At 35.8% G+C, this 19,425-nt stretch overlaps 2 protein-coding genes across 2 annotated transcripts; both read left to right on the top strand.

Annotated features, from left to right (window-relative positions):
* Nucleotides 1–1,305: 1,305 nt before the first annotated feature.
* LOC140150295 (uncharacterized) lies at nucleotides 1,306–2,362 on the top strand. The gene is made up of 2 exons (XM_072172302.1): nucleotides 1,306–1,533; nucleotides 1,996–2,362. The coding sequence occupies exons 1-2, from the start codon at nucleotides 1,423–1,425 to the stop codon at nucleotides 2,194–2,196; spliced, it is 312 nt and encodes a 103-aa protein (XP_072028403.1). The 5' UTR covers nucleotides 1,306–1,422; the 3' UTR covers nucleotides 2,197–2,362.
* Nucleotides 2,363–5,864: 3,502 nt separating this feature from the next.
* On the top strand, nucleotides 5,865–19,168 carry LOC140150294 (L-methionine gamma-lyase-like). The gene is made up of 7 exons (XM_072172301.1): nucleotides 5,865–6,172; nucleotides 7,772–7,930; nucleotides 9,168–9,302; nucleotides 9,913–10,088; nucleotides 15,984–16,095; nucleotides 18,008–18,121; nucleotides 18,977–19,168. Exons 1-7 carry the CDS (start codon nucleotides 5,969–5,971, stop codon nucleotides 19,166–19,168), a joined length of 1,092 nt encoding a protein of 363 aa, XP_072028402.1. The 5' UTR covers nucleotides 5,865–5,968.
* The last annotated feature ends 257 nt before the right edge of the window (nucleotides 19,169–19,425 follow it).

Raw genomic sequence — 19,425 nt, 5'->3', positions numbered from 1 at the left:
TTGTGTGTAAATGGTTTGTCATGGATGCTAATTCTGATCGCACAGTGAAATTGATCTAATTTTTTTTTAGCCCAAGTATTTCTCATCAAGTTGATATACACATGAATTTTAAGATCACATTTTACTAATATATAATATAAAAAAAAGCGGTCTGATTTTATCCATATGTGTAAAACCATTAAATTTGTAATATTTGTTTCAGAGTTTTTTTCTGATCATGACATCAGTATACGTTATGTGTTATGTGTATACGTTATGTGCATTGACAGTGTTGGCAGTCCATTGTCTCAAAGCTGGCCGTGTTCACATTTTTACGTCACTGTAGTTTCTAGGTCAAATATGTCTCGTTCGAAGGAACTCACCCCTTACAGTTGGTTTTTGCGGAATATCAATTTAAACGACTTATTTTCTCAAAAAATTGTGAAGTGTGTGACTCGATGTGGTGGGATGCTGATGGGAAAAGACATGATTACAAAGAGGAGAATATCAGTAGGTTAACATGATTAAATTAATACTTTATGTATCATGTAAACAATAATCCACCAAACGCAATATATATTTGTAAACTTTTGTTAAATAATAATGATAACATTCATTGTCGGGTTACAATCGCATGTCAAAATGTGTTTACAATATTACTAAAATGTTATTCATTATTTTTGTAAACATTACATTTACCAAATTACGAATCCGGATTCATAACGGTATCAATAAATAAATATGAATGAGTACATTCATTAAATTTCTCCGCATTACATATGACTAACCTTTTCAATTACTTTTCCATTCATATGCAGGTGTAGGATGGTGGAATCATCGTGGTAGCATCTATCTATCATTTTTCTTCTTCTCACTTCTATTGCCTTTCTACTTTATGATGCCGTGACATACATTGTTAAATGTTGGGGCGACCAAAAGCAGCTGATGAGGCTGTTATCTTACTTCTCTTTTCTCTTTAACATCTCTGTTGTTCCTGCCATATGCTTGGTGGCTAACCTTCGCAACATTCTTCCACGATCTCGAATCAGTACCTTTGCTTGGACATCTGCGCTTCATCCAAGGTACATCGTCAAACGCCTTCAATATCTTCGACCGGAGACATCAACAGCCATCGAGAAACCGTTTCTCTTTGCATGTATTTGGCCGTTATTTAATAGCGTTTACCGTGCTTGTATCTATTTTCTGCTCGTCAAATCTTATGATTTACACATTCACATCACTTTGATTACAAATGGTATCGTCGCGGAACTCTGGGGTTGCTTTTGTTATTTGTTGATTCTATTACGCATCTCCATTCGCATCCAATTGGAGCATGACATAACCTTTCTCCGCAAACATCTCGGAAAAGTAGATATCTGTCGCAAACGATTAGGAGCTTCGATCGACGAATATGGCAGTCTTTGTAACCTCTGTGCCATATGGATGATGTTTACAATATCAATGACTTCATTAGGCATTGCAACACACACAAGTTGGAATTATCTTCTCTACAGCGGAAAAATCCCAATGACTCATAATGATTACGATAACAAAACGTAGACGACAATAATAATAATGACGACGATGATGATAATGACAATGATGAGGGTCATGATGACGATAATGACAATTTAAACAATGACAATGATGATGATGATGATGATGATGATGATGATGATGAGGGTCATGATGACGATAATGACAATTTAAACAATGACAATGATGACGATGATGATGATGATGATGATAATGATGATGATGATGATGATGATGATGATGATGATGATGATGATGATGATAATGATGATGATGATGATGATGATGATGATGATGATGATGATGATGATGATGATGATGATGATGAAGATGCAAATGATGATGAGCAGGAGGAGGAGGAGGATTATGACTAATGTGTTTTCCGATGATTTTTTGTATTGTTGTTGTTAATTTTGTTTTATCGTCGCTACTGCTATGTGTTCACATTTTGGAACATCTCGAACCTTGTTCTCGTTACAGATCCGTTGCGACAAACATCACAGTTTCTGGGAGAAGATTGTAAAGTTCATCAAACATGAGTTCAACCCTGTTACCAATGTTGTACAATTAACTCTTCTGTTTTCTGTCATCTCATATTATATGGCACTGAAGGTGGAAGACCAGGATGCTAGTTATTGGGGAAATCAAAGGAACGCGACGCATCTAATTGAACCATCGTAATTCCCAAATGACGGACACGGAGACTTGGAAACTGGAAAATGTCACGACGCATGTATATAAATCAATTTGATTCCGAATACACGTATTTTAAATATTTTAAAAACGTAATAAATGTGTTTGGGGCTTGGTCAAAACGTCTTTAAGGACGACTCCGGTAATCACAACATTATGCCTTATATGTTAGAAAAAGGTTATTGAAAACTAATTAGCAAGCACGAATCGCATGGTTTTATTTAAAACAAACTCATATTGACCATAAAAATGAATAAAAACAGCCGGCTCTCAACACACATATTCAAAGTTCCCGCGCCGAAATTATCCAGTGCAATGACGTCATGGTTATTTGTGGTCAGTTGTTGTCAGTCTCCATTGTATGTTGTTATCGGTGACGCAATAATTATTAACTCTCTTCACGCGGGTGTCGACTGCTGACGACAAGTTTTAAAAATATTTCAAAATTCAAAATTTCAGAAATGTAAATTTTCAAGACCATATTTGGAATCAGCATGAAAAATGCATTAAAATGAGTACAAACAAGACTAGTATTGATTCAGTAGTTCTTAAGATAGCTCTTGATATTTTGAGAAAATATTTCAAAACTTGAACCTTTTCCATTGAAGCGCATGGATAGCACGCAGAGCATTAATATAGCTGATTATCAGCTGATTATGAACGATCTTTTCCAGTAGCTTGGAGCAGACAGGTAAAATAGAAATGGGCCTGTAGTTTGAAAACTCATTGTGATTACTACCTTTATAAATGGGAATGACACGGGCTACTTTTAGATCATCTGGGAAGCAACCTTGTTTAAGAGACATATTGAATATTTTACAAAGAATATGAGCAACAGCTTCTTTACCATTTGAGAAGTCTTACACATGTCATGTATGCTGTCCAAGCCATGTCATGTATGTTGTTTAAAACCACTCTCCTGTATCGAAGCGAGTTCGCGTATTTTGCACGTTCAAAATGACCGTTGATACATCGTTGAAAATGCACGAAATTTGTCCATTTCACAATATATTTAAGATAGTTAAGGATAATGAACATACAAAAGAAAGTCTAATTATTATTATGATCCTTTTTGTTTGTAACAAATCATAATAATAAAGCTACAGCGATTTGTTAAAAATGGACTTCATTTATACGCGATGTTCACACGACATTACGATTTCACATTTTCATTTCACATTTTGGATACCAACGCGTTGGTGTCTAAAATGTTGCAACGTTGCAACGTCGTATATAACGTAAGGGTGACGTGGAAATATGCTGATTTCCACGTATGCAACGGGCCTAATTTTCAGCATGAAAAAGTCTCATTTTGAAAGTAAAGTCATGATATATGGATGTAGTGGTCCTTAATCTACTAAACTGTGTTTTTTAGCAACTATACTATTTGGGGAGCACAAAAGTACAATTAAATTTAAGCAGCATATCAAAATCAAAAGCATGCTGTATTGAATTGAGCAGATACTCGGTAACCATTACATTTTCAATCACATTGCCCTCTATCGACCAGATCAGATATTAGTCTTTGTTCCAGCCGCCTTCGTGACCATTGAGCACAATCCAGTTTGGAACCGAGACTAGCAATATTTAACGCTGTTTTCAACATCGTATAAATGCACGGGCCAACGCACGTGCCACGCACCACGAATGTAACATCGCAATCTCTCTAATGTCCATACCAAACCTTCGAACATTATTTGAGTTGTTATTGTTAACATGACAAGAATCGTTTTCTGCCTTTGCTTGTCACGTGGTAGGCCTATGTTGAAGTTGCGATTATATCTTCAAATAAGTTTCAAATGAATTGCAACAAGACAGGTGGCCGAGTGGTCTAAGGCGCTGGGTTCATAGTGTGTCCAAAGCAGTGCGCCGTGAGTTCGAACCCCGCCTCCGCCAAACTTTAATGAAGTAAAATTAAAATTAAAATTTTACTTTAAAAAAATTTCATATTGGGGAAATGTGACTGGCAGAATTTATGTATGGCGTGGAGTGGTGTGTTAAATGACAGTCATGTTGGAATACAGTTCTACGATAGCTGAATATGACAGAGGGACATGTCTCTTGATCGATTCAACAACCATTCATACATATTACATGTTTTATTGTCCTATTATCATGCGAATCGCCCCGTGGTAGGACAGAACTTTATTTAAATGAGAACAATATTGGTAACCTGATCTAGTTTCTTGTGTTATTCAGATTTAAATAAATAAAGAAAGAAATAAAGAGATTTCTTTTATTATTTGTTCTGCTAGCGGCTAGCTGCACTAATTAGTAGGCCCTTAATATAATTAATAATATCCCTGAGAATCAAACATCTTGCTTTGATAAAAAAATAATATCACAATAGCACTGAATGATTAAAATTGTGTTATCCTTGATTAATGACAATAAAATTTTGTTTAATGAAATATTGAAAAAATCAGTTGGACATCGGATTTCGAACTCGGATCCGCGTATCCGGAGTCGAACGCCGTAACCATTGAGCCACGGGACTCTGATGTTAATTGCTGTGTCGAAGTACAGCATTTATTATATGAATGGATGCATCGTCCGGAAAGAACAAAAGAATTGTGAAAAACATGATTTTTTGGCGAATGAGGTTCAGAATTTGTATGTAGGGTATCTCAGAAAATGCTAGGGTATAATAAAAGTAAATCTGAAAAAGTAGTGTGTAGGTGATTGCCCGCTAGTGCTGTAGCCTTGTCCAAAAATTCTGGGTCAGCATTATTTTCCACTATTTTGCTGGTCACGGCTACCGCGTGACTCTAATGTGATGCAAATGTTGACCAGTAAAAAATAATATCGCTAGCCGCTGGATACTAGTAATCAATTCAACAGATCGAAACCAATCGGTTATTAGTTATAATGGTATTGGTAAGGTCATACTGATGGTCATACTGGTGACTCGATGTTCTTACTGGCGATTCAAGATTAATACATAGTTGTTGGCATTGAGTTCCACATTCAAACGTGTTATAGACAAATAAAATATTTGAAGTCAAGGCAAGTATTGTTGTTTATTTGTTGTTTGTTTTACATTAAAAGAATTAAGTGGCAATATAATGTATTGAAGAACGTGGAGGGTGGGGCAAAATAAAAATTTCGGGAGCAAAGACCAAAATTTCCTGGTTGCACCATTTTGACCAGCCATTGTTGGTGAGATATGTAAATATATATTTCCGTTTTTTTAGAGAAACCGTATGCCTATACTCTATTTAGCTCGTAATAGGCGGGACTCATAACATCGTGGATTCATACAGAATGGCGTACACACAGCTAGGCGCAGCACCTACGCGAACTGCGCTTTGCGTGAATGACGCGCGCTTTTGTGAATTTACCCGTGCGTAAGTTAGAACTTTATTGACTCGCGCCAAATAATTCCCGCCTATTAAGATCTGATCATAGTATACATGTAAAGTCTTCCCTCTTCCAATTTGGGTTTTATAGGAGCAATTCTTCGTGCGCTACACGTGGTCTTTGTTCAGAGAGAGTCCTTATGGGAGCAGATCGGTTGTTTCCCCTTGAAAGCGTACCATCTATCTTTGGGTCGCATTTTTTTTTTCATATATTAAACGTTTTGAGTTTGTTTGGTAGTCGGACCAACTCTTTTTTGAATTACCAGCTCGACTGGACCTTTTAAAATTCAGTCCTGTGTTAACTCTACGGTAATCTTACGTCTAAAATATGTGCTAAATCACGCTTGCCATTCTGTTAATGGACTTTCACACAGGCCACGTAAGGTTAGCCCAGTTGAGTCATGACATCAAGCAACGGCATTGGCTACATCCGCCAACAAGAAGATGAGCGAGAATTCCTGGAAGGAACAAGTCTGGACACCTTGGCTGTTAGTGCAAAACCCAAACTTAAAGGCCCAGGTATTGGCACACCTATTGTACCGTCTATAAGTGTTTCAGCAATGCATAGATACAAGACAATAGATGATTTTGTCAGATCATTATCGGTAAGTAGGTCTGTTATTTTTACACAATCGGGTTTTCTCGTATGGTATAATTTACAAATACCACGAAGGGCTACTATTAACATAGAACAATTCTTCGCCCGGATGACTTACCGGCATATCAGCCATTTTTTACACATACTAATTTGTAAGCGCTCTTTAGCAAAGTCATAGTTCATTGAGTTTGCAATCGTATGACAAAACAGGCGAAAATAGTAACTTTTTGCACAAGATTTGCAATTTAAAGAGAATTGGCCATTGCTCAATAAAATGACATAAAATTTGAAAAATATTGTAAAGAACACTTTTGGTCAAAAAAATGTGCTTGGATGAAGTGTAACCTTTCATTTGATATTTTAAAAAAATCTGATTGGATGAAGAGAACACTTGAGGTTTTGACAAAAACCAATCACAGAATCCTATTTTCTACTAGATCTCACACAGCTCTTATGATGTTATGCACTCAACCGTGTCAGTTCGGGGGCACTCATAATTCACGGACACGTCTGATATCAAATACTCCTGAAGCGTCGTGTCACATAACAGTATCATATTTCAGAGACGTCTCATAAATCACATACTCCCTAGTTTCAAAACCCAGTCGCAAACGATATTAGTAATTTTGGTGAACGTGCCAGCGCAGTGGGAATAATTTTGTGAGTAGGCCTAATCAGGGTTGTAGCTAGCCCAAGTTGAGTGCCTGCTAATTTTACAATTCAATTCATGAATTAGAGCGCAGGCTCGGGTAGTCTTGGGATTCTTTTACTTCAAAACATTTGATTTTGGCCATTGCAATCTAAGTGTGTTCTGGGACCATTTGTCAGAATTTGCACAGACCTTTGACCTTTCTGCTTGACCTTTCTGCTTGTAACGCCAGAAGGGGATGTCAAAGATAGAAAAACGTAATTTAATTTTCTGGATCGCTGTGACAAGGGAAATAATTCAGTAATCTGTCCAACAGCATTTGAGTAGTTTGAATGTTGACCTCTGTATGTACTTATATCTCAAAATGCCCAATGCTGACAGAGGTCCAGTAAACTCATTTTTGAAATTGGTGGTTTTGAGAATCAAAATCCATCAAAAACAAACTATGGACACTTATACAAGCTTCCAGATAGTCTGGGGTAGAGTTAAATTACCACTTGAGTGAGGCTAATTTGTTCTCCAAATTTCACATTTCAAAAATATGCCAAACTATGATTAGTATGGCGAAAGGAATACTCTGGTGCAATACCGTAGAATACATCTACAAGCATAATATGCCTCTTAATGAGGTTTTTTGTTATGACGAAAGAGAGGAAAGGCAGACACGTACCCTCCACAAAAACAGTTTGAGCAACTAATTACTGATACAGACTGCTGTACAAGCTTGTATTTTTGTAAGACCAATCTATTGTAATGCATTTGTGGAGGATGTCAAACTTTCGTCTCTTTCGTCACAAACCCTCATTTAGAGGGAATTCTATGGTAGTGTTGCTTCTCATTCAATTTGCTGCAAGTCGCTTCTCACACTTGAACTGCCTCAAAATTGGCTGCGGTACACAATATACTTCCACCTTCAACAAGTGAAACTGGTTACAAAGGATTTATCACTCTTTTTAGGATGGCTACGCCTATCCTCGTCTTGGGAACCATTCCTGTGAGTCCGCAGCTCATGCAATAAATAGCCTTGAAGATGGAGTCGGTGCTATGATGTTCTCCTCTGGTATGTCAGGAATATCTGCAACAATGCTGGCCCTACTTAAATCAGGAGATCATGTGGTAAGCTAACGGGTTATTGAGACTTTTACTCACCCAACGGGGGTAACATAATAAGGCTCATGTCGGCATTACGTTACATACTCCTTAACATACAGGGTGAATAAAAAAAAATGCAATAGAGCAGAGAATCGATATTTATGTAAGAACCAAGTTTAAACTTTCCCATTATTAAAAGTTTCCATAAATACCACACTCAATAGTCACCTTCTGTGAAAAATGAAGTGACTCGCTACTACCGTTTAATTTTTATGAGTCCTTTTGCTGCGATGCCCAATTTCATTATTTGTCCACGAGGTACCATGTATTTTGAATGAGAGCACACAATGCACGTTAAAGGCACCAGCTCTGAAACTGACTTTAACTTAAATAAGGTTGATTTTTGCGTTATTTTAATCTCTTTTTTCTGTTCAAACAAACTTTCTAACATTACTTTAAGTCCTTCAGTTTCAGAGCTGGTGCCTTTAACGTGCATTGTGTGCTCTCATTCAAAATACATGGTCCTCTTAAGTCAAACATTAAAATTATCGCTATAAAATGTGTCATAAAAACAAAACGGTAAATGCTAATTCCTTGATTTTTTTTCACACAAGATTACTAATAGATATGTTATTTATAAAATGTTTTAAAACCTAAAAGGTTCAACTTGGTTCTTAAATAAAAATGGATTCTTTCTCTATTGCACTTTTTTGACTCAGCCTGTATAAGTCATTTTTACGGGCCGACGTTTTAGCTTAACGATGGGTATAAAGTCATTCAATCACACTGTTGCCAAAATCCTTCTAGCGTGACACCTGTTACCTACCGTCAACATTTGACGATCAATTACCTCATGTGAAGGTAACTTTCTGGAAAGCTGGACTGAAAGTCATCTGATGTAATCGATTCTCTGTCTGGGTTATATATAGCCTGTATGACAAACCGCTAAAACTGGTCACATTATAAGGACTCGATTCCGATTCCTTAAGGACAGGTGAAGGGGAATTCCTTTTTGAATAAAAGCTGTCACGAAGACTTCAAATTATGAAAGGGGCATGTGATGTAATGGACACCAAACATGAGGTTTGGTAGCACAGCACATAAAACATATAAAGTAATAAAGGGACACACATAAATTACTTGATGTGAAGAAACGATCGAGCGGGTAAACTTGGTAATAAAGTTACTGCTATTTATTACCCTTGCGACTACACAACAAACAGTATTATGATTATCAAATATGACATTGTCTCTTTAATAGATTGCTCCAGGTCTTGTATACGCCGGTTCTTACTCCTTTATGAAGTCATTTTTGACCAAATATGACATAGAAGTCACCTTTGTTGAGGCTGGTAATTTGGACGCCTACAGGAAAGCAATCAAGCCTAACACCAAGGTATGGAAATAATATGATCCGGAGAATAACACTTAAGGTGGTAGACACCCCTGGCAAATTTTGTGCCCATTTTTGCATTTTTCTCAAAAATTATAGCGTATTTGTGACAAGTAAGATATGTATATTATAGGGGCAAGGACTACAACTACTGCACTAGAAATTGTATTTCAGCACAGACAACAGTTGTGGAGTTACAGTCAAAAATGAGGGGAAACCAATATTTGATCAATAAATCAATAACTACTTGCCTTGAGTTGCTGAATTTCCAGTGCAGTAGTTGTAGTCCTTGCCCCTATAATATACATATCTTACTTACTTTTAGAAAATTGCAAAAATAGCCAAAAAATTGGCCAGGGGTGTAGTACCACCTTAAAGCGAGCGCATGATGTATGCATAGTAACAATTTCAATGATGCCAACTCAAAGTATAGCATTACCTTCTCTTACATGCGGGAGAGACATTCAAACAGATAAGAACAGAAATTGGAAAAAAAAAAAATGGAATAGAGCTTCTACGAAAATGGTAATGCATGATAAAATGAGGGATAAGGAGGGTGAATTAAGGAGGAAACAAGATTATGTCATACATCTTTTGATACTCCTTTCTAAAGATCTTATACGGAGAGACACCAAGCAACCCCAGTCTTGGAGTGCTTGATCTAGCTGGATTGGCTACAGTTACTAAAGAAGCGCCCTCTGGAGCCCTTAGTATTGTTGACTCTACATTTGCTACACCATACTTGCAGCAGCCATTGAAGCTTGGCATAGATGTTGTTATCCATAGCTGGTAAGTATCCTGCATTTAATAAATCTCGTATAGTTTGATCAGCTCGTAATGGTCGGGAAATTTTAGGCTTTTACCACTACGCCGAAAAGTAGACACACGTTAAGAGTGATATAGTTCACCTGTCTGGTCTATAATGTGCATATTAAAGATAGTAGACAAGTATTGAAACCTAATTTATAATTTGTGATGCTTCTGGCGAGCTATCACAAGACAATTTTTCAAACTAAATAATTGATATTAACCCAACAAACACAAAACGTTTTCGACATCATTCGCAAAAGGTTCTAAAAGGTTGTCAGAAAACGTTTAAATGTCGGGTTATATAAAGGGTATATTAAGAGTATAAAACGTTTTCATAACCTTAAAAAATTTATTGATAATCGACTGCTCAGCAAACAAACATGTTTGACAGAAAACGTTTAAATGTCGGGTTATATAAAGGATGTAAAAACGCTTTAATAACATTCCAAAATCATTTTTGAAAACTTGATACAAAATATTCTAAACAGAATGTTATTTTGGGGTTGAAAAAATATTTTGCGAAAAATGTTTGCCCAAAATATTTTCAATAACGTTTTAAAAGCATTTTCATGACCTTTATATAACCCGACATTTAAATGTTATTAAAAGGTTTTGAAAAAAACATTTTAAGATCATTTCTGTGTTTGTTGGGATCAAATATTTTAACATAATCTTATTTAAGTATTGACACAATATTTGGCAAAAATGTTTGCAAAAATAGTTTACAATAACATTTTTTGAAAACATTTAAAAATATTGTTGTAATGTGTTTTCATACAAAACGTTTTAAAACGTTATCATGACCTTTATATAACCCGACATTTTAATGTTATTAAAACGTTTTTACCTAAACCAAAAGCCAAAATGTAACTTATTTAAAACGTTTTTGGGTAGTTTACATGCATAATAAAGATAGTAGACAAGTATTGAAACCGAATTTATAAGACAAGACAATTTTTCAAACTAAATAATTGATATTAATCCACGATGTTATAAGGCCCGCCAATTTCAATTTGATCAAACTATACATTATTATATCGTTATGAACACGGCAGAGTGCCGAATACGCAAAATTGCTGTTCTGAGTAAACGGCGTTTGAAAATTTTGGTACTATTCCATTGGTCCTTTAGCTTTCCTTAGAGCATTCGTGAGCACTCATTTAAAATGTATATTATAGAAGTGAATGTACACGAATTATTTACAATACTTGAATGTTCTGAAACAATCGATATAGCCCATAAAGCGCGTTTTAACAGCTATTCGGCTTTATGCTGTATCCAAAATGCCTCTACCACTGCGCATAGAGAGGTCGAATACGCATTCAACTACGTGTAAACCATAGCACACATTCTTGATTTGGGGCTTTTGTGTAAAAATTACTGATTGTCCTAAGGCTATGTAGACTTAACTTGCTATATATGTTATAAATAGTTATCCCTGTAATATTTAGCAAAAACTCGAGGATTTTAAAGCAGAAATAATACTATTGGCCTATATTTTGCGTATGATTTTCCGAGATTTTCCAATTTCACGGGGAGCACTCACATTATTAAGCCACAGCAATATCATGTGGGGAATGTTTGTACTTATTTTGATATCACTGGATAGAAGATACCTACAGCTATACGTTGGTATCAAATATATCAGTATAGGATATTTAATATAGAAAAGTCGGGGTTTCCCGCTATACAATACTATAGATCAACCGGATTTGTACAGCTAAGTATACGATTCGTTTCTCTGCCGAATTCATTTATCGCACTTAGGCGCGATTCGTCCAAATCACAATTTCAATAACTACGTCGGGGAATAAGATTAACCATTAATCTTTGGTGGAAATAAAAGATAACCTGAAACATAATGAAGCATACAAAAACTCAATTTGCTCAAAATTCTCGATTCGTCACTCTGTCGAATTCATAACGATATAATGCCTACGTGTTTTAGGAAAAGTTAAAGGACACTTTTATAAATTGGGAACATAATTAAAGGTTACATGAAATGTATTTGCAAGTTGATCTTAAATCAAAGAACAAAATGCATGTTTTTTGTTGTTTTGTTTTTTGTAGCTTTATGAAATTAAAAAACAACATTTTTTGGCCCCAGTTGGTATAATTATAATATTATTTTTAATTGTGTTGTGACAGTGGTAATAATAAGCAGTACTTTTACTACCAAGTTTACCCGCTCGATCGTTTCATACTGTTTCATACATGACCATTTATTGAATACTTTAATATTCTGATAAACATCAGTATAATTTCGAGTTCAACTGAAAGAGTTCATCATTATTAATATTAATGTATTGATCAAATATCGACTATGGCATAGTCTAGACGTTTGTCGATGATGATAATATAGAAAGGTTTGTCTACAAAACGATTCTCTTATAGACGAATCCAATTTCACGCATTCCTATACCTCAATGGCTGCCAAAGTTGGGTCCCCGTCGGCTCAATCTCACCTAAAATGTGAAATAATGCGGCCTTGGAGGGTATTTTAGACTGCATTCTATCACCCGTGTTACACGTACACAAAATAATGATGACAGTTTACAACACAAAAGAATCTAACATCGATTTTTAAGCGGCTTTTTGGTGTTGCGGGGACCCAAAGATGGCCGACCAAATCCTGACCATGACTTGCCTCGTTGGATTCGTCTATAAACGCATCTATGCTTGTTTCCACCTCGATACACCTGAGCACACAATTTTGTCCAAGCAGCAGTACCTTGTGGAGAACATAGACTGTGTTTACTCTACACGGTTGAGTGCATAGCATCAGAAGAGCTGTGTGAGCTTCTAGCTGGTGAATAGTGGAAAATAGGCATCTGTGATTGTTTTTTTGTCAAAACCGCAAGTGTTCCCTTCATCCAATCAGAATTTGGTTTATATCAAACGAAAGCTAACACTTACCACTTAAAACACTTTTTTTCTTTACGTCAACAGAGACGTAATTCAATGTTTATAGCAAGGCGAATGTGGTACAACAACCTATTCACGCACAATTTTGGGTTTTAAAAGTCAAAACCTCAAGTGTTCCTTACCATATTTTTCAAATTTTATGTCACACTTATATTGTCCATATACTAGCTTCATTTCAATGAGCAATGGCCAATTTTCTTTAAAATGCAAATCTTGTGCAAAAGTTACTATTTTCGCCTGTTTTGTGATATGGTTGTATATTCAACGAACTATGACTTTACAAATTGATATGTACTCTTTTTTTGCACCATTTTCAATACCGTTAATATCATATTCATTATGGGAGACAAGGCACATCAATAATATATCCAGGGAAGATGTAATAGGTGTAATGTAATGCAATGTAATGTAAGATGGAAGGTGTTGTCCACCTCTGGCCTCCTTTGGCCTTTTGGACGGCTCCGCCATGCCTAATTAGTAACATGTTAATCAACTTATTCACTTTAAGAAATTTATTAATCTAAAAATAATCAATGAAATGTATGCAATGTTATGTATGTATTACTTTGGCATAGAAATAAAATATCTATCATCATATCATCATATAACCTTTATAACGATATTGGTATTTATTGATCTGCTCCTACCGGCAAAATACATGTGTAGCTATTGAATGGTGTGAAGTTAATGAAATCTTAAACTTAGCGATTACTCAGATCATTTGCGTCATTTCCAAGATCATTTGCGTCATTTCCAATACCTTTAATATCATATTCAATTCGGGAGACAAGGCAGATCAATAATACAAGTTAATAATAATAACATCTGTTAAAATACACAAGAGCCATCAATACAAGTTGCTCCAGATAATATATTTTGAAATGGCCTTCTCATTAAATTTCTAGGTCTACAAATTGACCAGAATATCACTTGGAGAGAACATATTGATAATATTGTAAAAACATGTTCAAGAAATGTCGGTATCATTAATAAATTAAAAAACTTCCTCCCACATGAGGCGTTATATACATTGTATTGTTCGCTGATATTACCGTATATCAACTATGGTATTTTAGCTTGGGGATGTGCATGTTCATCATACATAAATGACCTTTTTAAAATTCAAAAGAGGGCACTTCGTATTATAAGTGCAAGTGATTATAAAAGTAGCACTAATCCCTTACTGATTAGGTATAATACTTTAAGTGTCAGGGATATGTATACATTTGAACTTGGTTTATTTATGTACAAGCATGAAGATTTTTACCAAGTGTTTTTGATGATTTGTTTGTAAAACAGTCTAAAATCCATGACTTAATAAACAACAGAAATAAAGATCGTCTGAGGCTTCCTTTTATCAAAAGAGCTTTCTGTGAAAAATCCATCAAATATGCAGCTACTAAGTTATGGAATAATGTTGATAACAGCATTAAAAGTTCATCATCGATTTATCAATTCCGCCATGTATTTAAAAAACATCTTATGCAAAGTTAGTATTAACTCTTATTGTATCTGGTTTATATGACCACATTGGATATTTATATTTTATATTACTTATTTGTGTTGTGCATTTTCTTACTTACTATTGTTAACTGGGTTTTTTTTAAATGTATTTAGGTTAATTCATATCAAGATATGACAGCTTACTGTTACTTCATTGAAGTGACAGTCTGCTGCCATGTCAAATGATGAATTAACCAATCAAGGGATCACAGATTTTCAGGCTCTCCTTGGCCTTTCCTTTGATTCCTTCACTCTCACTTATATTACTGCGCTAACCAATTGAGCCATTTAGCCCACTGAGATCGTCAAGGAATTTTTTTTACTATATACGGCGCTCCGTCTCCTCAGCACTTAGTGTAGTTCGCTTCTTTCACAGAATGTGAATGACGCGAAACAAAAGTAGCTGTTGAGGAGACTGATGATTGGCAATTAATTCCCTGTCCATAAATCCAAAGTAATTTTTAGTATTTACAAAGTGGTAGCCTCAAAAGGCCGCTGTGCTTCATGATTTCTCCGGAAATACATCGACTTAGAGCGTCAAATTTCAGAATAGCAATGAGCAAAATAGTATCTATCATGTGATACCAAAACCTCATCAACAATGAAAAATATCGGGGGATGATGCTGTCGATCGGGTCACGGACCTTTAACACGTTGGTTTCAACACCTTATACCAACAGTTCCTGGTCTGAAAGAAGGGATTAGCCACTACTGTAATGTGATTCCCTGATGTCTACAGTTGCTGCATTGGAGAGGGAGGGTTCCCGGGAACAAAGCGCTCAACCCACCACCGCCCGTCCCAAATCGGGGGCAGTGCAGCATGTTAAATTGATGGATTTTTAACAGGATTTATAATATGTCTACCTGGGCTTTGTACAGCAAACAACAACTTGCTTCATCTGTACGCGTCCTTAAAAAAAACGTCGATTGCAGATCAAGCCAGGAAACAGCCACTCCACGGCTATGGAATTTCACTTAGTAATGTCCACAATGTCAATTTTTAAAATTGTAATAAATAGCCATCATTATTTCAACCATTGCCGCCGTCGTAGTTATTATTACTATTATTGTTATTGTTATTATTATAATTAATATAGTAGTAGTAGTAGTAGTAGTAGTAGTAGTAGTAGTAGTAGTAGTAGTAGTAGTAGTAGTAGTAGTAGTAGTAGTAGTAGTAGTTGTAGTAGTAGTAGTAGTTGTTGTTGTTGTTGTTCTTGTTGTTGTTGTTGTTGTTGTTATAATAATAATAATTATTATTATTTATTATTTATTATTGTTGTTTATTATTATTATTTATTATTATTATTATTATTATTATTATTATTATTATTATTATTATTATTATTATTATTATTATTATTATTATTATGATTATTATGATTTACATTATTATTATTATTATTATTATTATTATTATTATTATTATTATTATTATTATTATTACAGTTCCAAGTACCTCGGAGGTCACAGTGACTTGGTAGCCGGTGTTGCGTGTTGCAAGGACCTTGGAACTTTGCATCTTATTAGTGGTGCCAGCAAAAAACTTGGAAGCGGTTTGGTAAATTTAAAAAAGTATTATTGTCTCATAATGTTCGTTTTGTTATAACATTTCAAATAAGGAAGATTTTATTTCAGTTCATTACCCAGGATATTTTGTCAGCGGAAAGTTTGCATCATGGCAGTAGCCATATTTTTCCAAATTTAGCCATTAAACTAAAAAACTACATTATCATACCTCTTATAGGAAATGAGTCAAGGGAGCCAATACGCGCATATACATTTATTGCGATATCATTTTAATTTGAAACATATTGTACTATTTGATATAAAATTAGTTAATCGTAGTTGTTAGTTATGGTTAATCGTTAGAGCAAGTTCTTTTTCATTTCATTGTAGCCTACACGCAATAAGTGACTAACTTCAAACTTGCTTGGCTGATAGAGTATGGTGACCTTATGTGCTGTATAGTTTTGTGTGAATATTAATTAATTTGCATAATTTGCCTGACATTTGAACAATCTACTCTGCAGCCTGCAAGCATTAACCGATTAACTTACAACTTGTTAGAATATAGAGTATAATTACCTCTTGTACTGTATATATTTGTGCCAAGGTATTTGCATTTTATGAATATTAATGAGCTCATTTACATATTTTACATCAAATTCTATTAATCCACTCTGCAGCCTACACGCAAAACCCGATTTACTTTAAACTTAGTAGTGTGTTGACCTTATGTGTTGTATAGTTTATGTGAAGATATTTGCATATTTATGAATATTAATAAGCTTATATGCAATGCATAATGTTGCGTGAAATTCCATTAATCCACTCTGCAGCGTACATGCAATAACCGGTTAACCTCTTACTTGGTAAGATGATAGATATGATCACCTCTTGTGTTATATAGTTTTATGCATATTAATGAGTTTATCTGCATATTCTATGTATTTACTTTGTTACAAGTCGTACTGACTCAAGGCCAAAATCACCTTTACCCAAATTCACACGAATGCACAACACAAATACACTGTTTGATTAAGCTAACAAAATCTAAGTCTTTAATTGGAAGTAAAATATGATTGGTACAATATATGACAACAAATGCTCATACAAAATAACCACTCAATCACTATTTTAACTAATCAGTACTTAACCAACAGTCTTCTTCTTGATTATCTTGTTCATTTACAATGTTCTTGACGGCTGATATATATCCTGTTGTTCACTTGTCCTGCGAAAATCAGCGAAGTCCATTGTACACTTGCATTTAAATATATCCTTGCGTATAAAATCCTCACACACAAATGGTGTTACTTTCTCCGAACTCTTAACTCCTTGCGCTGCTTTCTCCAAACATTGATCTCCTTACGCTGCTTTCTCCAAATATTTATCTCCTTACGCTGCTTTCTCCAAACATTTATCTCCTTGCACATTCGTGTACTCATAAATCTCCTTCGTTGCTGTATTAAATACAGCACATTATTTGCCATGTAAACTGGTTAAAATGTACCTCCTTTTGAAGCACAATGTCGACCAACACACACATGTAAAGTCTACAATCTCTCATGTGATTCTGCAAAGCCCAAACTAATTTACCTTTTAATATACATAAAATCTATTAATAGATCATTCTGACATTCACTTCTTGGGGGATTTCCGAAATATCCATTACACAATCTAATGGATTTTCCCACTGATGCAATATAGAGAATGTTCCAGGTGGGGGTTTTCCCAGATTATTAATCTGATTGAGTTTGTTTACTGTAACCAAAGAGGTTTCCCCTAAAACATGTTGTAATACACAAACTCTTGGGTTTCCCATTGCTATTATTTCTCATGACATAGCTTTTAGTGTTGTAAACAAATATGAATAATCAAATTAAATGACTCAGGGCACATCACAACTTGCTGTGTGGTTACCTTGCTTACGAACCGAGTAATCCGAGTATTATATATTGTTTATGCAGTCCCCGTTTGATGGCTTCCTAGTTCTTCGAGGGATTCGATCCTTACCTGTACGGATGGAAAGACATTGTAAGAATGCTATGACGATTGCCCAGTTCCTGGAACAACACCCAAAGGTGAATGTACTTTTGTGACTTAACATAATAGCTGGCACAGCAAATAGCACGTTATTCCTCGTATACAGTATGTCGTTCCAAATCTTTGATTTACCGAATGTAACACGTATCAGGGGCGGATCCAGGAATTTTCAATAGGGGCGCCATGGGTGCCACTCTGCAAAAATTAAGGGGCGTGGCGCCGCTCTGCAAAAATTAAGGGGGCGCGCGCCGGACGCTCCACACCCCCTAAATCCGCCCCTACGTATCTGCGTGACTGGCCTTTCCGTAGTTTCATGGTTAATTTGGCATTGAAAAGGTTTCTGGTATCTGCAGAACAACTGTTTGTATGACGTCACATGTCACCTCATCTTCTTCTTCTTCTTCCTTATAAAGGCCTCCCTCATATGTATGAGTATTGTCGCACTGCGTACAGACAAGCTGTACTTATTTTTTACTCTGGAACCTAGAGTAGATGAGTGTATTTTGAAGTACAGTCAACATGACCGGGATGATCCCCTGCTCTTTTCGAATTGCCTGTGACGTTCTTTAACGTGCACACTACATTAATGTGAGAAAATATGCATGTACACGGGACCGACAGCTTAAAGTGCCCTCCGAAGCACTAAGCAAGTAGAGTGAAGTGTCTTGCTCAAGGACACAAAGAGCCGGACCTGGGATTCGAACCCTTGACCCTTGGGTTCACAGTCCTATGCCTTAACCGCTAGGCCACGCCCTCCTCTTCTATACAAATGGAAGTTTACACTTAAAGTATCACGCACTTTATCTTATATAATGATTGTTAATTTGCACTGATTGATTTGTGTGCCACTAGCATGACTAGTTTAATGTTTCAAGCTTATCCAATTCTAACAGATCAGTCGAGTCAGCTACCCAGGTTTATCATCCCACCCTCAACATGAGGTTGCTAAGAAACAGATGAGGGGCTATGGAGGGGTGGTGACATTTGAGATGGCGAGTGGAGAAGCAGCAAAGACAGTAGTAGAGGCAAGTTGCAAATATACAGCTGACACTGTTTTCTTTGTTATTCATTGCTTGATTTTGTAATACATTTTAAGGTATAATCTGTAACGAATATGGAAGATATATTAAAAATTTGACCCATTTTTAGTCAGAAAAGATTGACAGGCCAAGTACACAGTGAGTGTGTGCTATTATATTACTATAGCGGTTCTTGGGTTGCGCGGTTTTTGGCATACGCGTTTGGTGGGTAAGGTTGTTGGGTGATGGTAGTGGGTAAAAAGCATGCATGGTCGTGTTTATGTGTGATGTTCTGTTCAGAACCATGCGCAGGCAGGAGTGTC

Source organism: Amphiura filiformis, chromosome 4, assembly GCF_039555335.1.
Source record: "Amphiura filiformis chromosome 4, Afil_fr2py, whole genome shotgun sequence".
NCBI classification, from domain to species: Eukaryota; Metazoa; Echinodermata; class Ophiuroidea; order Amphilepidida; family Amphiuridae; genus Amphiura; species Amphiura filiformis.
Note: the sequence above shows the minus strand (reverse complement) of the source record. Positions and strands in the feature narration are given on the sequence as shown.